Source organism: Octodon degus, unplaced genomic scaffold, assembly GCF_000260255.1.
Source record: "Octodon degus isolate 3935 unplaced genomic scaffold, OctDeg1.0 scaffold00146, whole genome shotgun sequence".
NCBI lineage: Eukaryota > Metazoa > Chordata > Mammalia > Rodentia > Octodontidae > Octodon > Octodon degus.
Genome location: NW_004524722.1, coordinates 1,691,510 through 1,716,949, shown reverse-complemented (window position 1 = coordinate 1,716,949; position 25,440 = coordinate 1,691,510). Strand labels below are relative to the sequence as shown.

The following is a 25,440-nucleotide window of genomic DNA, read 5'->3' as shown; positions in this document are numbered from 1 at the left end:
CGGCAGACAGGCAGGCCTGAGGCCGGGAAGCTGCTTCCCAGGTCTGGCCATGTCTAGACCAACTGACAGGTAGTGACTCAGGCTTCCACCGCCTGCCTCTGGCTGACAGTCTCCCTCATCCTCTCAGCCATGGAAGCCTTGAAGCAGGCAGGCTGAGCAGTCACCTAAAGGGTACCCTGAGACCATAGCATCTAAGTAGTCCACAGAGCTTCAATTTTGCCAGTTTTTCCTGTGTCTAAACTCATTGCTTATTCTCTGGTTTCCCCAGTGAACCGGAGTGGCGGTGGCGATGCTCTGGAGCCTCTGCCTCAGAGACACAGGGTTCGGTCCTGCCCGTGGCCCCGCAGCTCTGGCCCCTTGGCTCCTGCGAGTACAGGGCTGAAGCTTGTCTGGGATGGGTACCTAGCAAAAAGGCTAAGCCGACAGAGATGAGGCTGGATGCCACTCCTGGGACGCGCGCGCCGCGTCTGGCGGGCTGTCCGCTGGCTCCACCTCGTGGCCACAAGCCCTCGGTGCAGGGGAGACTCCTGTGGCAGCGACTAAAACGGCTCATAAGTCTGACCCAAATGCACCCTGGGGCTGGCACCTCTAGAAGCCTTCAGAGCTGCTCCCATTCCTGAGATAAACAGTCACCCACTCTGGTGGGGACCCGTCCTGAGGGCCAGCAAGGGCCTGGCTGCCACGCAGCAGGCCCCCTTGCCCACCTTAGCTGGCACAGGCAAACTCCTGGCATCGACCTGAGGAAGCAGAAGTGCTCAATTTCTACACAACTAACTGGCCAGGGATTTACCAACAGCTCAAACTGGACTTTCTCAGTTTGCTCCAAGCTTAAGGCTCCCATTCAGTTTCTCAAACTCCTTCCTCTAAGATGGATTTGGAGTCAGATCAACGCCCTGATTGCTCCTGGGTTCCAGAAGTGTCCCCAGCATCCTACAGGGTAAAAGGAGGCCTCACTCCCTGTGGCCACTCACCCCCTTAGGATGACCATGTCCTACCAAGCTGGGACCTGGCCCCATCTCCTGGGCCATGTTCTTTCTCTGCACCACCCTACCCTCACCTCCTTCAGTATCACCTGCACCCTGGAGCCAGCCTCCCAGGTACAGTGAGAAGGCACCTCTCCCCCTCTGGTTGTCCTAATAGCTCCAAAGGCTGAATGGGAGGTACGGAAAGGCCAGGGAGGACTTGGCACAGCAGGGAAGAAAGGTCACTTGGGTGAAGTCTTGGGTACACTCCACACACAGTTCTTGTGAGCTCTGGGCCTGCCCTGGGGAAAGGGCTGCTAACTGGGAAACATGGGAGGGGTTGATGCCACATGGTAGGTGCTCAATAAATATGAAGAAAAGAAACAAAAGAAGGAAAGGAGAAGGAGCTAACCTAGTGCCTAGTGGATTGTCACATAGAGCAACAGGGAAATGTACTGGTGGATGGACCATAGAAGGGAGGGAAGGAGGGAGAGACTGGAAAAATGAGCAGAGGCCACTGGGTGCTACATCCATGTGACTGAAGAGAAACTGAAAAGGCTGAGGGGAAAGAAAACTGCTGGGTCTGTGGGACTGGCCTTTGACCTCTGCTCCTCCGGATCCTCTCTCTCCCTTCATTCCTGCCTTTTCTTTGCTGAGGTGGGGGCAGGGTTCTGGGAAGGTTGCCCTTTCTCTGCCTTTTCTCCGCCTCCTCGCTCCTCTAGGCCCAGTTTCCGCCAGACTGAAGTGTTGGGGGTGGCAGGGAGGAGGTGGCCCCTGTAAGGACTGTTTCAGTCAGACAGCCCTTCCAGGAAGCAGAGGAAGCTGTCCGTCTGTCAGTGACTGAAGGTGTTGCAGCCTGCCTGAGGACAGGAACGTAGGGAGCCTTGGCCCTGGCTTCCCTTTGCCCCGACACACTCAGGCCCACGAACCTGCTGCGGGCACAGGAGGCAGCATGTGAGTGTTATGCATCTCATCTGGGAGCCAGTATGGGGCGGGGTGCAGTATGTGGGGGGACATAAGGAGCTGTGATGAGACAGCAGGCTGGGTCCAGTACAGCCCTAAAAGAGCCTAAAGAGTTGGGGATCCCAAGGAAAGATCCATTCAGCTGAAGGATCAGAAAAGGACGAAAGACAGGGCCAGCAGCTGGGTTGGACATGCACGGTTTGACAGCAGAGATGCTGCTGAATGACCCTGTGTGAAGAGGGATGCTGGAGAGGGTACCTCTGTCCCTGGCTGCTAATCCATGTGGCCTTGTTGGTGTCTTGGGAACAGTACAGTACAAGAAGGGACGGCAATGCAGAGTGGAGTGGCCCTGGTGTCCTTGCAGTGAAGTGAAGGGTTCGGCAGGGCCCTTGAATATCAGGAATAGGGCTTGGGCATCTCTCCAAAAGCGGAACCACTGAGCCCCCAGAGAGCCTGGGATGTGAGCTGGTCCAGGACTTAGGACCCAGGGGTGGGGGTGGATGTGAGAGCAGCCAGCTGAAGCCCAAGGGGCGAACCTAGCAAGCCCACCCTCTGGCAGCTCCTACCTGGAGCTAGGGTAATGCCTCAGTCTCCAGGGTCCTCAGAAGGCAGAGGATTGGGGAGCCGGTGACAGCCAGGCCTGCCTTCCTGGCCCTGCTCCGAGGTCTACCTAGTGCACAGGTGGGCAACTCAAGGATCCCCTCCTGTAGTCCCTGCCTCCTTCCACCAGGAAGGAGAGGACGTTTTGCCAGGAAGCAGGAGGCAGAAAACTCAGGTCTCCCAAAGGAAGGGTTCCGGACACTGCATCCTTCCCCCTATTCTGCTCTTCTTCAACCCCTGCCTGCCCCACCTTCCTCCCCGCCACCACCGTCATGTTCTCACACCTTTCTCTCCATCCTCCTCGGCAAAGCCCCTTGCATCCTGTGGCTCACACCAGCCTCCCCTCTGGGTAGCATGCGTGTGTGCGTGTGTGTGTGTGGGGGTGGGTCCGTAGGCAACATCTACACCTGCAGACTGCTGTGTGGTCGTAGGTGTCCAACGGGCAGCAGGGTGATGTCTGACAGGCGGAAAGGACAGTGGATGCGTGAATGAAAGCCCAGCCCCAGTGAGCGAGCGCAGAGACGAGAGACCTTCCTCCAGTCCGTTCTGATCGTGGCCTCCCAGACACACTGCAAGGCCACTGAGCCACCCCTCCCCTCCCCCACGCCTCCCTCATCTCAGCTGGGCACAAGGCCCCAAATCAGGCTAGAAGTATATTTGGGACCTGTGGTAACCAAAGGTGATGTGGGGGTGTGGTGCAGATGGAGACTCCAAACATTATCACTGTGCCCAGAACTTGGTTGGAATAATTCCATTAAAATAAAATTTTAAATTGAGAATAACCTTTGTTTTTCTGCTCTAAATAAATTTTTAAATTTTCTATGCCCTCACTTAGCAGGTATATTCATGTTTAAGAACAGCTAACACGTAGCCTTGTGCCTGGCACTGTCTTCACAACTGCCTCATAAGGCAGGTACCATAGTAACCCATTTTACAGATAGGGAAACTGAGGTATGGGTAAATAATACACTCAAGGCCACACAGCTCATGCGTGGCAAGGCTGGGCATATGCATCAGAGTCCACAAACTGGCCAGGGAGATGGCTCAGTGGAATAAGTGCTTCCCTGGCAAGCGCAAGGGCCTGAGTTCAATCTCCGGTTCCACCAAAAAAAAAAAAAAAAAAAAAAAAAAAAGCCCAGAGTCTACATACTTGGCTTCAAGTACACTATTACCACTTTTTAATGCCTTTTCATAATTTTTCTAGGCCTCAGTTTTCCCCATCTGCAAAATAGGCAGAGGGGAGGACTGGACTCATCATCTGCAAAGCTTTTTTTCTACAGGTCCGTTGGGTCAACATTGCAAATTCTCTCTTATATCACTAATGTGCAAATATTCCTACTCATGAGTACTTAAAAGACTCAGGAGTCAAACCCGAGGGATTTTGCTGTTGGATTCCCCAAAACTCAGCCTTAATGAAATAATGAGAGGTGAGACAAGGTGTCAGATGCAATGGTTCGGAACTGAGCACTTACTGAACGTCATATCACCCCATGACACGTTTTACTGGTAAGGACACAGGCAGAAAGGGCAGTTGACATGGCCTGGGTTACACAGCATGGCAGTGGGGCACCCAACACTGGACCAGGCTGCCTTATTCTGAAGCTGCCCTGTAAGTCCTCTCTCTCGTAAGCTGCCTCTTGGGATCAGGCAGCTGGGTTCTGGCCCTGACTGCTTCTAACTCACAAAGCTCCGGCAGTCCAGCCCGTCCCTGTGAGTTAACATCTTGTAAAGCTGCAGGGCCTGGCATCTGGTACATGGCTGTGACCTCAGCCTTGGGAGGCTGGGGCAGGAGGATCACCACGAGTCCGAGGCCAGCCTGGGCTACAGAGTGAGCTCAGGGACAGCCTGAACTGCAGAGTTTCAAATCAACAACAGAGAGCTGTAGGCTTTGTCCCTGTGGTTTGCCCTCAGAGAAGCTATTTTCAGTCTGGCCACCAGGAGGCACTGTGGAAGAGCATGACCCTGCTAGACCTCTGTGGCAGTTTCTGGTCAACTGGAAACAGGTCTTGGGAAACTCCCAAGTCATCTCCTTGCCCTGTTTTACAAATAACATGGCTGCAGCCAGAAAAAGAGCCATGGCTCTGGAAGGTGGCGTTCAGGCTGCAGAAGTGGGAACTGCCTTCTGTGAGCTCACGATGTGTGGACCATTCATATGGGCAGTTTCCAGGGAGCCCTCTGCTCTGGACCCGGAACCCGGCTGTGGGACACAGAGAGGCTCCAAATCTTCCACTTCTTCTCAGGTGGTCCTCAGTCTGTGAAAGACAGACAGACCGACCATGACCACAAATTCCATCTCCCATCCCCCACCCAGAGCTCAGGAAAAGCCCTTCTTAGTTCGTTTCAGTGCTTCTAATCTCATGACATCTCTGAGTGGCAGAAGTTACATTCTCCCATTTCTCAGATGGGGAAACTGAGACCCAGAGAAGATACTACCTCCAGGTCATACAAGTAGTGAGTCACGAAGATGAGATTCAAACCAAGTCCATCTACTTTCACGAACACATGAGACATCTTACCAGAGATTTGAAGGATGAATAGAAGTTTATTAGGAAGGCTGATAGAAAACGCATACTATATAACAAAAGAGATGTGACTGTCCCAAAGTTGAGCTTTATTATTCCAAGTTTCCTTGAAATCAGAGCTGTGTGAGGCCTCCATGGTGTGGTCAGTATAAAAAATGACAGCATTGGGGCTGGAGAGATGGCTCAGTGGTCTAAAGCACCTACTTAGAACAAGCTTGGCAAAGCACAGGGACCGCTGTTCGATCCCCCAGCACCACATGCCAGCCAGCCGCGCCCCCTGGTGGGCTGAGCTGGCCACACACACACACACACACACACACTCTAAATAAAATGTAAAAAAAAAAAAAATTGTTAAAAAAAAAAAGTGACAGCATTGGCGCCCCAATTGTTCATAGGGGACGAGGGCCCAGATAGCAGTAGGGCTGCGGAGGGTGGCCCATGAGTACGTCACTGACAGGCTGTGTATTGTTTCCCCAGCCCCTCCTAATGTAGGAGGCCCAGGTGGGCAGTCATGGAGCTGGACAATAATACAAGCGAGGGCTTGAGCTTGCCACCCACCGCCTGTGTCTACCGCGAGGACTTCAAGCGTCTGCTGCTGCCGCCCGTGTACTCGGCGGTGCTGGTGGCCGGCCTGCCGCTGAACCTCTGCGTCATTGCCCAAATCTGCACATCCCGCCGGGCCCTGACCCGCACGGCCGTGTACACCCTGAACTTGGCCCTGGCCGACCTGCTGTATGCCTGCTCCCTGCCTCTGCTCATCTACAACTACGCCCAACGCGACCACTGGCCCTTCGGGGACCTCACGTGCCGCCTGGTGCGCTTCCTCTTCTACGCCAACCTGCACGGCAGCATCCTCTTCCTCACCTGCATCAGCTTCCAACGCTACCTGGGTATCTGCCACCCCCTGGCGCCTTGGCACAAGCGCGGGGGCCGCCGGGCTGCCTGGCTCGTGTGTGGCGCGGTGTGGCTGGCGGTGACAGCACAGTGTCTGCCCACAGCTATCTTTGCTGCCACGGGCACCCAGCGGAACCGCACCGTCTGCTACGACCTGAGTCCACCGGCCCTAGCTGCCCACTACCTGCCCTACGGTATGGCCCTCACGGTCATTGGCTTCCTGCTGCCCTGTGCCGCCCTGTTGGCCTGCTACTGTCGCCTGGCTCGCCGCCTGTGCCGCCAGGACGGACCCACAGGGCCCGTGGCCCAGGAGCGGCGGGGCAAGGCAGCTCGCATGGCCGTGGTTGTGGCAGCGGTGTTTGCTATCAGCTTCCTGCCTTTCCATGTCACCAAGACAGCCTACCTGGCAGTGCGCTCCATGTCAGGTGTCCCCTGCCCCACGCTGGAAGCCTTTGCTGCAGCCTACAAAGGCACGCGGCCCTTCGCTAGTGCCAACAGTGTGCTGGACCCCATCCTCTTCTACTTCACCCAGAGGAAGTTCCGCCGGCGGCCGCAAGAGCTAATACAGAAACTCACAGCCAAGTGGCAGCGGCAGGGTGACTGAGTCCACCAGCGCAGGACCCAGGTCCTGGATGCTGTCATGTTCGCCATGATAACCAGGGCACCCCACCAACCCCAGACCATGCCGAAAATTAAAATCCAGCTCAGCTCAGCACAGAGTAAAACCCCTCGTGGTCCCAAGTCCCATCAACTATTTATTGACCCCCTTTCTCAAGACCAGGCCCTATGGGTCTGGCCCTCCAGAAGCTCCCAATCAGCCAGCAAGAGTAAAGGAAACTTTGTTAAGCGGGACATGGTGGCACAAGCCTGTAATTCCAGCACTCCAGGAGGCTGAGGCAAGAGGGTAGAAAGTTCAAGCTCAGCCTGGGCAACTCAGTGACCTACTGAGACCCAGTCTTAAAAAAATTAAAACATTAAAAAATGGACTGGAAGGGCGGGAGATAGCTCAGCGGTCTAAGTGCCTGCCTGGCAAGCGCAGGGACCCAGGTTCGATCCTCAGTACTGCATGCTGCACTGGCCCTGGCTGTAGGCCCAGCACTCAGGAGGCTAAGACAGGAGGATCACTGTGAGTTGAGCTGCATAGCGAGACCCTGTACCAACTACATAAATTAAAATAAAATAAAATGGGCTGGGGATGTAGCTCAGTATGAACGTCCAAGATCCAGCTCCCAGTGCAGAGAGAGAGAGAGAGAGAGAGAGAGAGAGAGAGAGAGAGAGAGAGAAGCCAGCCATGTTGAACTGCTCACAGAAGCGTGACTATAGTACAATAGAGGCTTTGTACTTGGTTCTCTAATACATGCTTAGGAACCACCAATGAAAGGTAGGAGAGAAAGTAGGAAAGGGAAGGGAGAACTTCTAGGAAGGGACATTTAAGCTGGGTTTTAAGGGATGAATGTGGGCGCTCTGGCAGGAAAGCATGACATTCCACTTATTTAGTAAGCCTTTACTGAGGCCTTGTACTCAAGCCTGCATGGCTTTGAAGCCCTAGAAAACCCGTTCTAGCTGTGCCCGACTCAAGCTCCCGACGGCTGCAGGTAAACACGGACACAGTGATACAGGGCTGTGACCGCTATCAGTGCCCACAGGAGGCCCGTGGCCCTGTCAAAGGGTCGGGAAAGGCCTCTCTGGGGAGGAGCTACCTGAATCAAATGTCAGAGGCCAAGTAGGGGCTCAGCAGTCGGGGTGGAGAGTGCTGCAGTACAGCCTGGGCCAGCCTTCTGCTGGGCTTTGCCCTGGGCACACAGGAGAGGACTGGGGAGGAGGCATGTGGCTTCCTGTATGTTAAAGCCATAGAAACCAGAGCTGTCCCACAGCTGCCCCCTGATGAGGGCAAGAGCCGTCCGGGTGTGACAGGCATGGTGCGCAGTAAAGGGAGCAACCACAGCCCCTGGCAGAAGCAGCAGCTCCCAGGGAGTGGCACTGACTGAACCAGAGGGAGAAATACACCAGCATGGGCCCAGGGGCTGGGTGTGTGCAAGGCAAGCCCGGAAAAGACGCCGGGTGGAGCCAGAGCACGCAGTGCTAGGAAGAGCCCAGCCGCCACTTTGGCTTCACCTGCCTCTTCCAAGCTGGAGGATTCTTGGGGCCTGGGGCACCTCCACCAGGCCCCCAAGAGGAGGAAACAGCTCTCCAACCTGCTTCCTTCTAAAAGAAGAAGCTTGAGGAGTCACAGGGCCATGAGGACGCTGCCCAGGAAGTTCCCAAGGCTGGAAGCCCAGGTCTCGGGGTAGTGCCTGCCCTCTCAGGTCCCTCATTCCAACCTGTTGGTATGCAGAAGGTGGCCTTGGCCAGCTCCCGGAGATGCATTTCAAACCCAGATCTGAGCAGTGCAAGGCTGGGTAAATACATCTTTACCCCAAGATCCCTGGAGCAGGCGGCAAAGGGGAATCACTGCTCTGTGGCCTGTCTTCTCTGCTGTGGTTCTTCTTTCTTCCTCCTGCCCAGCCAGCTCCACCGCACTCCCCCTTATTTCTACAGTCCTCAGTCCATCCCCTCTTCCTATTGTCCTTATGTGGAACAATCGGCCTGCAGTACCCCACACAGACCTGTAGTAAGCAAGAGAGCTCACCTGGCCAAGAGTCTTCCAAGGCAGGAGACAGAGTGGGCAGAGGAACAGGGCAAGTGAGGGGCTGTGACAGGCTCTCAGGATTTCTCTTCTAGTCTTTCCTAAGCCTCAGTGCTGCCTGCAACAGGGGCATCCAGACAAGGGCTCTGGAGAGTCCATGTTGGGGGTGTGTTTGCAGCTGGAGAAGGAAGGGGAAAATCAAGCCCAGTTCCCACTGGGATCCACTCGGTGTCCCTGCTGGCCAGTCCAGTGGTGCAGACAGGAGAAACTTGAATTCTTTGGGCCACAGTGAGGCAGGCGTGTGGAGGCAACAGAAGCCAGGCCGCTGCAGATTCCCTGCTGGAGGCAAGGCCGAGCCACTCAGGGCAGATGCTACCACCTTGCATGGCTGGGGCAGGGGCAGCAGGGGAATCACAAGCAGCAGACAGGGGCGTCTGGCCGCAGCCAGCCAAGACCGTAGGGAGCCTCAGATAGCTGGCTCACCTGACTAAGAGCTGGGACTCTTTGGTTACTTTCCTGCAGTGGAAACTGTGGGTCACAGGTAAATTGCTTTCCCAGCGTCTCTCTGAGAGAGTTGTGTAGAGGGTACAGACTCTACAGCCAGTCTACCTATGTGTTTACCCTGGCTTTACCCTAACTGTGTTACTATGGAAACATTATTTGGTAACCTCTTTGTTCCTCAGTCTCCCCAGCTGAGCAATGGGAATAATGATGATGCCTATCTTACAAAGTTGGTGCAAAGATTAAATTAAGATGTGAAAAACAGTACCTGGAACAGTGTCTGGAACATAGCAAGCATGCTGTGAATGTTACCACCAGAATTAGTTTTTATTTTTGGAATGCAAATTGCTCCAGGAACTATGGAATGGGCATCGGAGGTGTCTAAACAGGGGGCTCTAAGCAAGGTGTTTCAACCCTTTCTCTTGCCCTCTTACCTGACAGGCAGAGGTCTGTAAAGAAAACAATTCATCACACTTTTTTGAGGATAAGGACCATAACTTGTAAGCCCCTTCTGTTCCAATAAGAAGAAAAATCATTAGTACAGGCCAGTATCAAAGCCTTCACACACTGGTGGAGACTTCAAGTCCCTCTTTCTCCCTCCCTTGATCCACTTCCTCTTCCCAGAACACAGCCGTGATAGGTGGGGTTGAAAGCTTACCCTGGAGTGCTCTGCTCCCTGGGATGGGACATACAGGGGACACCAGAGTGAAAAGATAGTCTAGTGAGGCATTAGAGGGAGTGGGTGGGTTCAGAGGGGGCCAAGGTGACTCTCCAGCGTTTGGGGCTGCGAAAGACTTCCTGGGGTTGGAGCAGGTGGCCCTTGAAGGATGGATGTGTTGGGGCTGAGAGTTTCCAGTGTAGGAGATGGTACAGGCAAAGGCTGGAGGGTATTGGAGGAGGGGGAGAGGGGTTACAGCCTGAGTTTGAGGATGAACAGTTCAGGGGTCAGTCAACAGAAGTATTCATTTCAACCATGAAAATGAGTAGAGAGGCCACTGTGCGTTTCAGGGACCAAAGAGAGTGCTTTTATACATTTTCACTTTATCCCTTACAACATCTCCTATGACTGATAGGGTAGGAAATGACTTGCTAAGGTCATACAGCCTTCCTCTAATTGGGTACTCAATGCCCCCACCTCACCTTCCCTCCTGTGATTCTTCATCGCAGGCCCTACCTTCCTTGCCAAGTTCTGGTAACTGGGACCTCTTAAGAAGGTGTGGCATAGGCCACTGGCTGCCAGCCACAGTATCAGACACAGACACAAAGCCTCCTAGAATGAAAACTTCATTTCCCAGGCCCTCTTGCAGCTAAGCACTCCAGGCCACTTCCTCCTGGCAATGGGTTATCAGCAAAGTGCCCTAAAGCAGTTTAATATAGGGAGGGAGGAGTGTCTTTGAGATAGGCAGTATTTTTTTCCCATACCCCAAAGCCTCCCTGTTTCTTACAAAGTGCAGGCAACAGCTGGGGCACTATCTTGGACCATTTGGGCAAGGGTCTTATTCTTGGCTGGTAAAGCAATAATCTGGGACTAGTGTGGATCTCTAACCATTCTAGTTTGGGCTTCTGCCCTAGAGATAAATAAATCTTTTTTTAAAAAAGCTACCAGGGCTGGTGCGATAGCTCAGTGGACTAAGTGCCTGCTTAGGCAAGCGCAGGGACCAGGGTGTGATCCCTGGCACCACATGTTGCGCTGTCCCCACCCCTGGGCATGCTGAGCCAGCCACTGAGTCCAGGTATGGTGGTGCATGCCTGTAATCCCAGCGCTGGGGAGGATGAAATTAGGAGGATCACTACAAGTCTGAGGTTTATAGTGAGATCGTGTACCAAATACATTAAAATAAATAAATAAAATTTAAGAAGCTACCAGCTTTTCAGGCCTTTGCTACTCATAACCAAAACTAACCCCTTTAGTGAGGTCCTATCTCCTGTCCTGAGCAAGTGGATATAGGTGGAAGTTGGCAGTGACCCTGACTGGGGTGGGAGGTAGGGTCTAAGCTGGAGGTGAAGGCTTACCATTTCAGAAGATCAGAGTCAACAGAGGAGATATTCAGGAAGACAGCTTAGAAAAGATGCAAAGCCTGGGGATAAGTTGGCCCCGATGTGGCCTGAGGCTGAGGGGCAGACAGCAGCCCAGAGAAGAGAGTGAGAAAAGGGGGGTCTTGGTAGAGTCCTGGAAACTTTGACAGTAGGGATCTGGAGGGAGCAGGAGCCAGAGAGGTGGTGGCCTGGGTGGTGGCATACTGAGGCAGTGACACTGGGTGAGTGAGGGAGGGCCGGAGGAGAGCATGTGAAGGAAGTGGGTGAAGAAGAAGGAGGCTTGCATGGAAGACTAGCTCAGGGAAGGAACTGCTAAAGAACCCTGGCGCTTGAGGATGGGGAGGCAGATGAGTCGGGTCAAGATTGGGAAGCCAGGGGGCCAGGGAGATGGCTCAGTGGAATAAGCACTTCCTTCAAGCACAAGGGCCTGAGTTCAATCCCTGGTTTTGCAAAAAAAGGATCGGAAACCAGATCTCATCTTGGGGAGATTTCCACTCTGAGCAGGAAAAGCCCAGCCATCAATGCAGTCGGTGCCCTTTTCCCTCAAGCTTGTTAGTGAACACACCGAGTGCTTTGCCTTGAGGTCAGATCCACACTCTTCCCAGACTCAGAATCCAGGGGCTTCGGGGTGCAGACAAGGAAAGAATTCATTAATGAACGATTGTTTGAGGACCTACTATGAGGCATCACCTTTCCCTTTCCCTCCCCTGCCTGTCAAGTCCTTTTCCTCATCTTGTGCCCAGTTTAAATGCTGGACCCTATATCTGAGTGACTGAACATGTTGTGGGGTACAAGTATAAGTAATTGTACTCCATTTATTTTATTTAATCCTACCGAGAAAGTAACTCTGACCAGTGTCAAAGCCAGGAAAACTGGGCAAGTTTCAGAGACTTCAAACACCATGCCCCTCCAGCCTTCCGTGGCCCCAGATCCTGCTGAAGAAGGGGTCAGGCTGGGCAGTGGGTCCCTGCCCTCTGCAAGCCCAACTGGATGGAGGAAACCCACAGTAATGAAATAAACACAAATTCCTAGATAAGTACAGCTGGGAAGGAGTATTAAGAACATGAAGAGGGCCAGCCAGCAAGGAAGGACTCACTAGGGGACAACAAGTTATGGAATGGTTGGTGGCCAAAAGACACTGGGGCCAGTGGCAAGGATATCACTTGACTTAGTTTAAGGGGCAGAGAAGGCTTCCCACCTCAGATAAAAGGTTTCTTACCTTACAAGGGTGGGCTTCCTCAGGGCGGTGCACTGCATCAGATTCTGGAAGTTTAAGCCTGTTTCCTTACCTGTGATACAGAAAAAACAAAACAAACCACTAGGATTCCTCCCCCTGCTCAGGGTACTGAGGATAGAAAGGCGAGAACAAAAATACTATAAGGTAGCAAAACTACTACCACCCCCTGGAGGCATGGGCAGGAACAAGTACTTCATACAAAAGTAAACACACACAATCCTAAAACAAAAGACATTTGAGCCGCGCTTGGTGATGCCTTCTAAAGTTGGACAATGACCTTCCCTGTGCCAGAGCACTTAAGCCCATCTGCCCAGAGTCACACACCACACTCTGGAAACACCTGCAAACAGCCAAATGCACATCAAGACAATGGATTAACGCACCATGTTCCCACACTGGATTAATTCCTGCAGACAGAAGGAAGCATACTGTGCAACCACAGCAGTGGGGTGGGCTGGGTAAAACACAGACTAGAGCCTACAGGATCTCCCTGAGGCTGTGCCACTGAGTGAGGGCTGGAGGGCCAGGGCAGGTCTGACCAGCCTGAATAGAGCTGAGAGAGCACAGGTAGTCCAGGCTGCTCCCAGAGAGGGTGAGCTCAGGCCCGAGGAGGGCGAGGCCAGGATGTCCGTGCAGATGAGGAAGAGGTTGCTGGGGCCCAGAGGAGAAAGGACCCCTTCTTCATCAGGATCTGGGGCCACGGAAGGCTGGAGGAGCATGGTGTTTGAAGTCTCTGAAACTTGCCCAGTTTTCCTGGCTTTGGTCAGAGTTACTTTCTCGGTAAAATTAAATAAAATAAATGGAGTACAATTACTTATACATCAGAGGTACCCCATAACATGTTCATTCTTTAGATATAGGATCCAGCATTTAAACTGGGCACGGGATGAGGAAAAGGACTTGACAGGCAGGTGTGGGAAAGGGAAAGGCGGCGCCTCAGTATCTGCATAACCTCAGACTCACCAGACTGGGATAAAAGTTGGAGGGGAACTCTAGGGTAGATCAGTGTGAAGTAGGAGAAGCGTCCTACTCCTCCCCTCAAGGAGGACTGAGCAGCCATAGGTTCGCGTGTAGGTCTGGCAGTGGGAAGTCAAGAGCGTTCCCTTGTCGCGTGGGGGGGTCAGAGAACCGACAGAACGTCGAACGCCTGTACTGAAAGTCTTCCTAACTCTTAACTGTGATCGCTGAGGGTGGATCCTGCTTCACCTGTCTCTAGGATCCCTGGGTTGTGAAGATTAGCCGGCAGAGGGCGCAAGAGCCGCGTACCCTACAGGGCCAGGGAAAGGAGGCGGGGTACAGGGCGGAGCATCATCTGGGAGGTGGGGCTGGTGGGGGCGTGGTAGCTAGTAAAGTAGGGGAAGGGCATGGCCCCCCGAGGGGTGGGGCTTCTATAGAGAGGAGGGAGGGTTGAGAGACTGTGAGAGGGCAATACAGGCCTCGGGGAGGTGGGACGGGTGGCTCGTTTGGGACCCCCCCCGCGGGGCGGGGCGTGGGCGTGGTGCAGCAGGATTCGCCGTGGGGGCGGGCCTAAGGGCGTGTCCTCAGAGAGGTAAAGGGATGAGACGGGGGCGACTTGCCCCGCCCACCGCTGCGCCAGGCTTGGGATCCCCCTCCCCTTTCCCTGCCAGGAGCGTTTCTGTGTGTACCTGACCGTCATGTGTACGAGTCTGTGGCCCGAGGTTGCCATGTTGGAGCCCCCGACGCAGGAGGTGTTCCCGCGCGAAAGTGGCTGAGCCGCAGGGTGGCTGTGTCTGCAGCGCTGAACACGCTCCGAACTCGCGTGTGTCTCAGCGAGTCCTGGGCGGCCACTCATAACCCCGCGGGACTTCTCTGGAGGGTCTCTTCTGGCTCCAAATGTTCAAGCATCTCGTTTCTCCTTCGGCTCCTCCCCGATTCCCTTCCCCCGCTGGGTTCCCAGACTCGCGCGCGCTCGGAGCCCACCCCCTCTTTTGGGCGCAAGGCTCCGCCCCCCGCCCCCTTTCCTGTGCCACAAAGTTTATTTCCAACAAAAGGGAGCTCAGAGCGCACAGCCTAGGGGGAGGGAACGAGAGTCGGAGCGGGAGTGTGGGGTGTAGGCCGGCCGGCCGCCGCAGGGCGGGCGCGGAGCAGAAGACCGGAGCGCGGGGATCCCTCCCCGGCCGGGCTGCGATGCTCTCGGCTGCCTGCGCAGAGGCAAGGGTCGCGCAGAGGCGGAAGGGGCGGCCCGGGATGGAGCTGCTGCCGCCTGCAGCCACAGAAACTTGATCCGCGACAGAGAAATCTCTGTCTCTTCGTCCTCCTCCCAAAGCCCCGCGGCCAGCGGGTGCAGGACCTAGGCCTCGGGACCACGGCCACTGAGCGCCTTCGGAGCGGGGACGGAAGGGGGGGTTGGCCGCGGCTGCCCGAGGCCGGCCCCCCCGGAGTGAGCGCCGCCACCATGGCGGACGGGTCGCCCCGGCCCCCGCTTTATCGCAGCGTCTCGTTCAAACTGCTGGAGCGCTGGAGCGGCGGCCCCGGACCGAAGGAGGAGGACGCGGACGCCCCGGGGTTGCGACGCCGCGCCTCGTGCCGGCCAGCCGCGACCGTCCCGGGCCAGCCCTCCCGGCGCGTGTCCAAGCTGGCGTCGGGGCCCCCGGCCGCCCCCGCGCAGCCGCGCCCGCTCCGCAGCCTCTCGCCCTCTGTGCGCCAGCTCTCCCGGCGCTTCGACGCGCCGCGTACGGACAGCGATTCCGCTGGGGCCCGGGACGGGGGTGTCTCTCCAGGGGCCGCGGAAGAAGCAGCCGAAGGCGCCGCGCGCGGGGCCTGGCCCAGCGTCACCGAGATGCGCAAGCTCTTCGGAGGCCCCGGGTCCAGGAGGCCCAGCGCAGACTCTGAGGCTTTGGGGACGCCCAGCCCCGACGGCGCCGCGTGGGAGCCCCCGGCTCGGGAGCCCCGGCAGCCGCCGACGCCTCCTCCTCGGACGTGCTTCCCGCTGGCAGGCCTGCGTGCTGCGCAGCGGCCGGTGCCCGGTCCGGGGATCGAGGAAAGGCGGCGGCAGCAGCTACTGGAGCGAGCGCAGCGTCCAGCGGATGGTTTACATTCTTGGCATAGCTTCTCCCAACCGCAGGCCGGGGCCCGGGCCTCCTGCTCCTCCTCCTCCGTGGCCTCCTCCTATCCTGTCAGCCGAAGCAGGGCTGCCAGCTCCAGCGAGGAGGAAGAGGAGGGCCCGCCGCCACAGCCGGGGGCACAGAGTCCGACCCACCACGGCGGCTGCTCCTCGGGCAGTGACGAGGACCAAGACGGTGAGGGTGGTCGCCACTGGAGTGCGAGGCCGGGGCTCAGGCCTGGAAGCGTGCTCTTGGATCAGGACATCCGGATAGACAGTGATGGGTTAAATTTGGGCAACATGGACTCAGCGGGGGGAATCAGGAGCCCTGAACCTCCAACCTCTCCAAAAGCCCTTAGCGAAGGGGGCCCGCGGGAGTGGGCTACTGGCTTGCAGCCCTCTGTAATGGCTCCCCAGGAGGGCATGAGGCCTATGTCCGACACTGTGGGAGGAGCTTTCCGAGTAGCCAAGGTGAGCTTTCCCGCATACCTGGCCAGTCCTGGGGGCTCTCGCGGTAGCAGCCGCTATTCCAGCACCGAGACCCTCAAGGATGACGACTTGTGGTCTAGCAGGGGTTCTGGGAGCTGGGGAGTGTACCGCTCCCCTAGCTTTGGAGCCGGGGAAGGTCTTCTGCGGCCCCAGGCTCGAGCCCGAACCAAGGGACCTGTGGGCATCAGCAGGGCCTTAAGGGATGGAGGTTTAGAGCTGGACAAGAGTAGGCAGCGAAAGTCCCTGTCAAATCCAGATATCGCCTCAGAGACTCTGACACTTCTCAGTTTTCTGCGTTCAGATCTTTCAGAACTGAGAGTCCGAAAGCCCAGTTTGGGACATGGAAGCAGCCTCCTAGATGGCAGGGACTCAAGGTCAACAGGTGGCCTAGTAGAACGACTTGAGCCCTTGCCCTCCCAAGCCCCAGCATCACCTGGCACACGTCCTACGCTCAAGGACTTGACGGCCACCTTGAGGAGGGCAAAGTCGTTTACCTGCTCTGAGAAGCCAGTGGCGCGGCGTCTAACACACAGCAGTGCCCTGAAGCCCAGCTCCTCTGAGCTCCTGCTAGCAGGCCTTGGTGCTGAGGAAGATCCACTGCCTCTTGTGGTCCAGGATCAGTATGTACAGGAGGCTCGTCAGGTATTTGAGAAGATCCAACGCATGGGTGCCCAGCAGGATGATGGAAGTGATGTTCCCCCTAGAAGCCCAGACTGGACAGAGAACATGACCAGAGGGCAGCGGTCCCAGGAGGAGCTGTCAGGCCCTGAATCCAGTCTGACAGATGAGGGCATTGGGGCAGACCCTGAGCCTCCTGGAGCAGCCTTTTCCAGCCTGGGCACAACAGGAGTGTGGAGACCTGTTTCTTCATCCTCAGCCCAGATGAACCACCATGTCCCTGGGGCTGAGGACAGTCTGGGTGGGTGGACTCTTGTGTCCGCTGAGACCCCTGCCACACCAGGGGCTCTCCGGAGGAGACGCAAAGCCCCACCTTCAAGCCCTGGTGGGACTGAACTCAGCAATGGTGAGGCAAGTGAGGCTTACAGGTCCCTGAGTGACCCAATTCCACAACGTCACCGTGCTGCCACCTCTGAGGAGCCCTCTGGGTTCTCTGTGGACAGCAACCTCCTGGGTTCACTGAGCACCAAAGCAGGGCTTCCATTGACTCCAGCTGTGGATGAAGGCTTGACCAGTGGCCACAGTGACTGGTCTGTAGGCAGTGAAGAGAGCAAGGGCTATCAAGAGGTCATTCAGAGCATTGTGCAGGGGCCTGGTGCTTTGGGGCGTGTGGGGGAAGACAGAGTTGCTGGTAAAGCCCCCAAGAAGAAATCTCTGAGTGATCCCAGTCGCCGTGGGGAGCTGGCTGGGCCTGGATTTGAAGGCCCCGGAGGGGAGCCCATTAGGGAAGTTGAACCCATACTGCCTCCATCTAGCAGTGAGCCTATCCTTGTGGAGCAGCGGGCAGAGCCAGAGGACCCTGGTCCCACCAAGAGCCGGGCACAGTCTGAGAGGGCGCTACCCGAGGCCCTGCCTGAGTCTTCCACTGCTCACCATGATTTCCACCTTAATCCCAAGCTGGCAGACGTTTTGTCTCCTCGGCTCATTCGGCGAGGTTCCAAAAAGCGCCCAGCCCGGAGCAGTCACCAGGAGCTCCGGAAAGAAGAGAAAGATCAGGACCAGACTGGTAACCTATCTCAGGCCCGACCCTCCTCCAAGCATGTTCGCCATGCCAGTGTGCCTGCCACCTTCACGCCAATTGTAGTACCTGAGCCCCGGACCTCAGTGGGCCCTCCAGTGGCTGTGCCAGAGCCTGCGGGCCTCCCTGTCCAAGGCCATCCCACACTGCAGGCACCATCACTTGAAGATGTCACCAAGCAATACATGCTGACTCTCCACTCGGGTGAGGTCCCTGCCCCTGCATCTGTGGACCTTCCCTGCTTGGCTCCTGTTGCACCACCTACTGCTGAGGCCAGGCCCCCTGAGGCCCTCCGGGCTCCAGATGAGCCTGCCCCTGCCAGCAAGTGTTGCCGCAAGCCACAGGTGGTGAGTCCTTTTTGGGGGGAGACCTTTGGTTGGGGCTGAAGGGACGCCCTCATCACCGACTTTGGCAGTAACTGTTACGCAAGTACTCACTGCCCAGGTGTGCAGGTCCAGGGGTGTTTATCTGGTCCTGAGGCATCCAGGCAGTTCTAAGAGTGTTAATGATACAGGGCTTCAGTAACCTTCAGACCCTGAAGAGGCTTCAGGCTTCTGTCGATGCTGACGTGAAAGGTTCTTGTCTGCTCCAACGTGTTCTGGTAATAATTACAAGAGTTCTTTAGGGTTCTTAGTGGATCTTTTGGGTGTTTTCAGGGGCTGTCTTTGTGAGATCCCCGTGTGGTTCTTTGTTGTGAACACATTGAAGTTTGAGTGTGATGGTGCGCAGCACAGACTTAGGTCTTTCTCTGAGCCTGGCTGCCCAACTGTTGGCCAGACCCCCCGTAGGAGTTTAGGCATGTGTTTGCCCTTTTTGAAGCGGTTTCCTGTGGCAGGTCAGAATGTCAGTGTGTTTCTGGGCTGAGAGAGCCAAGGCCTTTATGGAGCAATGTGTATGGGAGCTCTCGGTGTTCTAACCCTATCCCCCTCCCACTGTGACACTGGCTTTTCTTGTGATCTAGACCTTTGTGAGATAGGATTGGGAGGGATGTGGACAAGATGGTGCCTTTCCAACCAGCTGCTCCTGCATAGATGTTGGGCAAGTCTGTGGGTCTGAGTTAGGGCACTCTGGGGCCTGAATTCTGACAGAGCCTGCTTCTTCAATTAGAGAAGCGTCTAGATAGCGACTGCTAGGGAAAGGGGAGGCAGCAGGGCTTCTGCAGAGGCAGATCAACAAGGCCTCTTCAGAGAAGTTGGGAGAGGTTCCAGCCACCAGTCAGGGTCCTGTGGCCTCCATGGTTCTGGACAGGGACCCTGGCCCTGGCGCCTAACTTTCCCAGAGGTCCTCACTTCTATCTTCTGGCCTCACCTGTGCCTGGGTTTTGGGTGATAGGTTCCAGTTAATTCTAGATGGCCTTTTCCCTGGCTTGGAAATCAGGTTTGAGACCCTTGGGTTCTGGGCTGAGCTCGGGATTACCTGGGGTTATTCTAACTGCATCTCTCCTCCCACCGTGTCCCTGACTGAGAAGCCTGGAAACCCTAAACCTTGAACTAATTTGGTCACTCCCATTCCCAGCGCTGTGCTCTCAAGCTGGCTCTCAGGGTCCCTCTGAACTTCCTTTCTCTTTGTTTCACTCTCTTCAGCTCCGTCTTGCTCTAGTCCTGCTCTGCTTCTCATCTTGGAAGCTAAAGCCAGAGTCTGCAGGTTGAGAATGGGGAGTAAGGGAATTTAGGGCATGTTCATCCCTCTGAGAGGAGCTTACGTGGCCCCACACCAGTGCCAGTTCTGTCTTTGGAAGATGGCGGGGGAGCATGGGCAGCTCCTGCCAGGAGTCCCCTCCCCAGCTTCCTTTCCCATGTTTTGATCTCCTCTGGGAGCCCTGAGCTCAGCTGAGGGAGAGGGCAGGGGTGAACCTGGAGTCTTAGGCAGTCCCAGTGGATGAGGATCCTCTAGGAGGAGGCATTGAGCCTGCATAGGAGGTGGGAGTGTTCACGGGACTGGCTCCTGGCCTACTTCTGTTCACTTCCTCCTTCTACTCCCCCCTACCTAGAGGGGGATGTGTTGGGACAGATCTGCCATATTCTGGTCTCCCTGCTGTAGATGGAGGCTTTCTCTGACCGCCACACCTTTGCCTGCTCACTCCAGTCCTCTCACTTGTCCAGTCTTGGTTTGATGCCCCTTCCTATCTCTTAGGGGAGAGAACTGGGTGAGTCTATAATTAGAAGAGCAGAGTTGGAGTCTCAGCTGCAGAGTCCTGTAAGGCCTTAGGACTTGTCATACCCTGCTCTTTGTTTCACTTTCAACAACTGGAAAATGGGAGCAAGACCCCTACCTGGCAGGCTTAGTGTTGTGTTGTGTTGTGTTTTGAGACAGGGTCTCCATTGTATAGTGCAAGCTGATTTTTGAACTTGTTTATGTAGCTCAAGCTGGCCTCGAACTCACAGAAATCTTCCTGCTTCAGCCTTGTGAGTTCTGGGATTATAGGCGTGAACCACCATGTTGGGTGTGGCAGGCTCTAATAGATGAGTGGGGTGTAGGATCATTCTGCCCCTGTGAGCAGATGAGAGTTACAGTCAGGGACCACTGCCCTAGCTGCTTCTCGGTGACCACATTTGGCCCACGTGCAGGCACAGGCCTCTGTGTAACCTGGTGGACTGACGTAGGCTCAGTCCCAGAAGACATTCACCATCCCCCAATTCCCTACCCCCTCACAAAGCCTAAAAGTTCTCCCATCTGCTAGCCTGACTTCCTCCTGCTGTCCTTTTCCTTCTTTCTGGCTCCAGAAGATGGAGAGCAGCTGGCCACCCCCTCCTGCTGGCCCCCCTTGGGGAGACAATGTTCTCTTGTCTGGGGCCTGGGACTCCAGTCACACTCCTCATCCTGTGGGTAGAAATGGTGTAGTATGGGCTGTAGAAGGAAAAAGAAGAGCTGCCACACTTTTTTTATGGGGCAGAAACCAGTGTTCACCCAGGAGAACCTTGGGGCAGATGAAACCCCGGGCTCACACTCAAGTTGTGGGGAATCTCACCCAGCCCAGAGCCCAGAGCACCCTTGGATGGTGTGGGCCTATTTCTGGAGACTTGGATACCAGGCTCAGCTCAGCCTCTGACTCACTCATCTGTGGGCCTCAGCTTTTCCCTCTGCACAGTGGGAAGGTAGACTTCCTAGTTGCTGGCTCTGGAGAAAGGGCGCAGCCTGCAGGGTGGTCCCAGGAAAGGGGAGGAGTCAGAGATGTGGAGGAGAGAGAAGGCAGCTCTGCAATGCCTATAAAGGCTGAGGACACAGCAAGGGCAGCTCCTGGGGCTCCTGGTCAGTGAACTCACCCTGCAGATGTGCAGGCTGGCCCTCCTGCCTGCCCCTCCCACACCCCTGGTTCTTCCTCCACTTAGGTCCACAGTAGCCTGGTTGTGATACTGCATGGCAGACTTGACCACCCTGGCCCTGTGTTTCTCTTCTGCCCTCCAGTACCTGATACCCAGCTGATGTATAACGTCTGTAGCCCAGAGACAGGAAGTGACGTACCTCTCAGAACCGTAGATGGATGAACTCATGGGACTTCAGCATGTGGAATAGTGGTGAGCAGGGCTGGCATTTGTTAAGTGCCTACTAAATGCCAGACACTGTTTCATCTTCGAATGTGAAAGCTTGGGTATTTTATGATGTGGAATTAGGCTTGAGAATTCTAGCACATCAGTGACTCATAGTGAAGGGATCCAGGACGCCCCTGTTCCTCACGGGGATTGGTCTGCCAGCGGAGAAGGGGCACGACTCAGGGAATTTGAGGGCATCTTGCATAGTCCCAGCATCCTCAACACTGTTCTCATGGTTACTTAATTCAGCAGAGCCCGGGGTTGAGTAGGGAAGAACTTGGAGACCCAGAAAAGAAGGCTGGTTCTAAGGTCATGCAGCATGGCTAGGCAGAGCCAGTTGCAAGCTCCCAAACCTCGGCTTTGTTCTTTCCTCTCCTCTGCCAGCAGACAGGCCGCCCACCCATACCTGGCAAGCCTGGCTTGCCCAGCCAGCTCCCTGCCTTGCAAGGATGCCCGGTACAGATCTTCCCATCACCTTTGTCTCTTTTCACCCCTTTGGCAGGGGCCTGTGGGTTGGGGGCTCCCTCCTCCTCCTTGGCTCTTTGCTGTGATTTTTCCATGGAAACTGGTTCTGCTGGGAGAGGACGAGGCAATTAGGACATTTGGAATCCCAAGTAGTACCAAATATATGTAATTAAATGTCTTGTCACCCAGCAGGAGGATGGAATGGGGGAGGGTGGGCAGAAAGGCTGTCCCTTTCCTTTATTTGTTCCCTGCCCCCTCTTCCCAAGGGCTCTGGGGTGTCAGAAGGCGTGCTCTCCAGGAATGAGTCCATCTAGCGAGGGATGGTTGGGGGATGGACCAGAGCCGAGTGTGACATTTTCCAGCCCCTCACTTCAGGAACCAGCTGGGTTTAGGAGGCTGCTGCTAATCCTGTCCCTGGCCCCCGCTGTTCAGGGTAGGGACTTGCTTCTCCCGCTTTCCTCCCTCCCATCTGTGATCTCTGGCTGCACAGTGTTGGGCTGGAGACACCCCCAGGCCACCTGGGAGCTGCGGCTCTCAGAGTTTAGAATCTAGAAGCAGTCGGGTTGAGTTTAGGATGTTGGACTGGGGATTGGCAGAGGAGGCTTCGTGGTGCAGGCCTTTCCTGGGTTTGGCTTTGAAACCTTCAAGACAGGGAGGGGCTTTAGGAGGGGGGCACCGTCTAGGAGGAGTGGAAACGAACAGGGCAGGTTGTGTGTGGTATGTTTGTTTCAGAGACCTGGGTGGCCTTAGATAGGGCAATGCGAAGTGCATTCATCCATTGAACAAATACATACTGTACGGCTCAGGCACTCTTTCATGCCTGGAAATGCAGCAGTGTACAAAACAGAGGCTGTCCTCCTCGAGCCTCTAGGCTAGTGAGGACACCAGCTTGGAACTTGAGAGGCTTTGCATCTGGGAGCTGGAAGGAGCTGGGGAGAAAATAAAGCCGGAGAGAAGAGTTGAAAATGGCAGGATGGAGTACGGGCATTTGGATCCAGGGATCTGGAAAGGCCTGTCTGAGGAGGTGTCACCTGAGCAAAAGCCCAGGGAAGTGAGGAAGCAAGTTGGGTAAATTGAAGAGAAGTGTGGTGAACAGAAGAAGAGCAAGTGCGAAGGCCCTGAGGTGTCTGGGGAGCAAACTTACAGGGAGTGTACATGGAGCTGAGCAGTGGTCAGAGGTCAGAGAGAAAAGGGAAGGTAGAGGTGGGCCAGGGCATGGGGAGGTGGGCCCGGGCTGCTGTGAGGGCTTTGCGTGTACTTGAGGGGAGGGAGGCAGGAGCTCTGGGAAGGTTCTGAGTACAACAGTGACCTGAGCTGGGCTGCTGTGTGAGGGCAGCCTCTAAGGCCCAGAGTGGAGTCCTCGAGGCCAATCAGGAGGTCACAGGAGTAATCTGGGCATGTTGGTGTAGGCTGGGGCAGAGACAGTGGGATGGTGGTTTTGTTTTCTTGGTTTGTTTTCTTTTTTCCTTTTTGGCTGTACTAGGGAATGAACCTAGAGTCTTTGGACAGAGCTATACCCAGCCCTTCTTATTACTTTTATTTTGAGACAGGGTCTTATTGAGTCACTAAATTGTCCAGGCTGAGCTCAGCTTTGCAATCCTCCTGCCTCCGCCTTCCAAAGTGCTCAAATTATGGGCCTGCGGAACCATTCTCAGCCAAGGGTAGTGGGTTTCTGCTGTAGCCCAGAGAGCTGTGAAGGGCCCAGATCCCCAGTACTCAAGGTAAACACAGACCTGCTGCTACTTGCAGGGCTGGGCAGTGTCTGACAGGTTACTTAGGATAGGGAGAATGACAAAGGCCCTAGAGTTGACTGGGGCTATAGGCTCCGCTGGCTAACCCCACAGAGGTTTGTCCGTTGGACTGGACACATATCTGAGCTGTGGTACCAGGTATCCTCATACCCAGGCCATGGCCCCATAGAATTCCCACAAGCAGAGTTGGCAGAGGTGGTGGTGGCAGGGAGGGGGACAAGGGAGTCCATGCTTCCCAGAAAGGCTTGAAACCCTGGTGCACTTACTGGGAAATGTGCCCAGGCAGCCTGGTGCCTTGTTGGCAGATTCTGAAATGGGGGCCCCAGGTCCCCTGGGAAATAGCAGGATGGCAGTCGACCTTCCCACACACACCCCTGCATTTCTCAGCCCCCTGGGCATTCCAGGTACAGAGCAGACAGAAAGAAAGTGCCAGGTTGCTGGGCTCTTGAGGAGTGAGCCCAAGTCCGCAATATGCAGGGACCTCGGGTCAGAACCAGGCTCTCTGTGGCCTCAGAGGTGCTTCCAGGACCCCCTCTAGGAGCTGTGGAGTTTGCAAGGGGTGGCCTGGTAGAGACATGGAGAGCCACATAGCAAATCAGGAGACTGGGTTCCAGCCCAGTTCACCAGTTCTCTTCTGTGAGGCTCAGAGCGAGTCTTTTCTCTTCCCAGAGCCACAGAGTCCTCCAGACTGGCCCCAGAATCAAACCTCCTCCTAGGGCCGCTGGGAGGGCACAGTTGTCTTGAGCAGGACCCGCGTCTGTAGACCAAAGCACTGGCTGGCTGGGCCATAGGCTGCTGAAGCCCTCTCAGAGTGGCGTTGCTCCGGGGCTCTCCCTCATACTCCCACACAGGGTCTTTGCTTACACTCATGGCCAGCTACGGAGCTCACTCAGGTCCTGTCCCCAGAAGTGGTGACGCTGCGGTGCATGGGACACTTGAGTGGAACCTGGTTTATTTCCAGGGGATTCTCCAGGCTCTAGAAACTTCCCTGAGCAGGGAGAGGGTGGGAGGGCTGACATCAGAGGCAGGGGCTGCCGATGGGTAGCATATTAGCTTCCTGTTGCTGCCATAACAAATTGCTATTACTTCAGTGGCTTGAAACAACACAAATTGCCTGTTTAAGGTTCTTGAGGTCAGAAGTCTGAAATGGATTTTGCTGGGCTAAAAACAAGGTCCCTTTCTGGAGGGGAAAAGGAGCCCCTTTGCCTTTTCCAACTCGTGGTGGCACTCCCTGGTTTATGGCCCCTTCTCCCATTTTCAAAGCCAGCTGCACGACAGTGATAGCAAATCTTTTAGAGTTTTCAATGATGCAAAAAGGGGCCAGGGAGATGGCTCAGTAGAGTAAGTATTTGCCTGGCAGGCGCAAGGGCCTGAAAAAAAAATCAGTGATACAGACAACAGACAGTCCACTGTGGCACTGGCCCCACTGGATAATGTCGTACTGTGACCCTCCTGCCTGCTAAAGTACCCTTGTGATTACACTGGGCCCACCTGGGAATTCGAGAATCTTCAATGCCGTCTACAAAGTCTTTTTGGCAATAAGATAACATATTCAAAAGTTCTGAGGGTTGGAACACCAACATTTTAGGGAATTATTATTCTGTTTCCCTGGGACCAAGTTTTACCTTCTGAGATCCAGAATCCTGTACGTGCTGGGCCTGGGCCTGCTGCATTAATCCTGCCTTTGTTTCTTTCCATGGTTCTTGTTCACTCATTTAGCATGGAGTTCTTTGATGACCAGTAGGGATATACAGGGAAAGCTTGGATCCCATCCCTGCTTGCCAAGAGCTTTCAGCAAAGGTCCTAGCCCTGTGAGGTGGTGAGGCCCAGAGGGACACAGTGGAGCAAGAACAAGTGCCAGTGGGTCTGCTGGGGAGAGGCTGGCTCCTAGAGGGGGATGGCCCAGTGCCAACTAGACATTCCCAAGGGGGACAGCTAGCAGAACAGTTCAGAGCCAGGGCAAAAAGGGAAGGTGGGGGCCTAGGGAGGGGGCAGATGTCATGTGTTCCCCCACCCCTACCCTGTACTGGAGATTGAACCTGGCCCTGAGCTACATCTCCTTTCTATTGTTTTTATTTTGGGTTGCTAAATTGTCCTGGCTGG

The 25,440-nt window shown here is 55.3% G+C and overlaps 2 protein-coding genes across 2 annotated transcripts in view; both read left to right on the top strand.

The window, feature by feature from the left end:
- The first annotated feature begins 1,852 nt into the window (after positions 1–1,852).
- On the top strand, positions 1,853–6,842 carry P2ry6 (pyrimidinergic receptor P2Y6). Its single transcript, XM_004641929.2, has 2 exons — positions 1,853–1,916; positions 5,525–6,842. The coding sequence occupies exon 2, from the start codon at positions 5,559–5,561 to the stop codon at positions 6,543–6,545; it is 987 nt and encodes a 328-aa protein (XP_004641986.1). The 5' UTR covers positions 1,853–1,916; positions 5,525–5,558; the 3' UTR covers positions 6,546–6,842.
- Positions 6,843–14,336: 7,494 nt separating this feature from the next.
- Positions 14,337–25,440, top strand: part of Arhgef17 (Rho guanine nucleotide exchange factor 17) — a 62,184-nt gene continuing 51,080 nt past the window's right edge. Inside the window, exon 1 of the mRNA XM_004641928.2 lies at positions 14,337–17,938. Coding sequence (XP_004641985.1) covers positions 14,759–17,938 — 3,180 coding nt within the window. The 5' untranslated portion in view covers positions 14,337–14,758. The remainder of the gene's footprint in view (positions 17,939–25,440) is intronic.

Coding starts and splice junctions, on each gene's coding strand:
- P2ry6 (XM_004641929.2), top strand. CDS start 5,559: ATGGAGCTGGACAATAATACAAGCGAGGGCTTGAGCTTGCCACCCACC.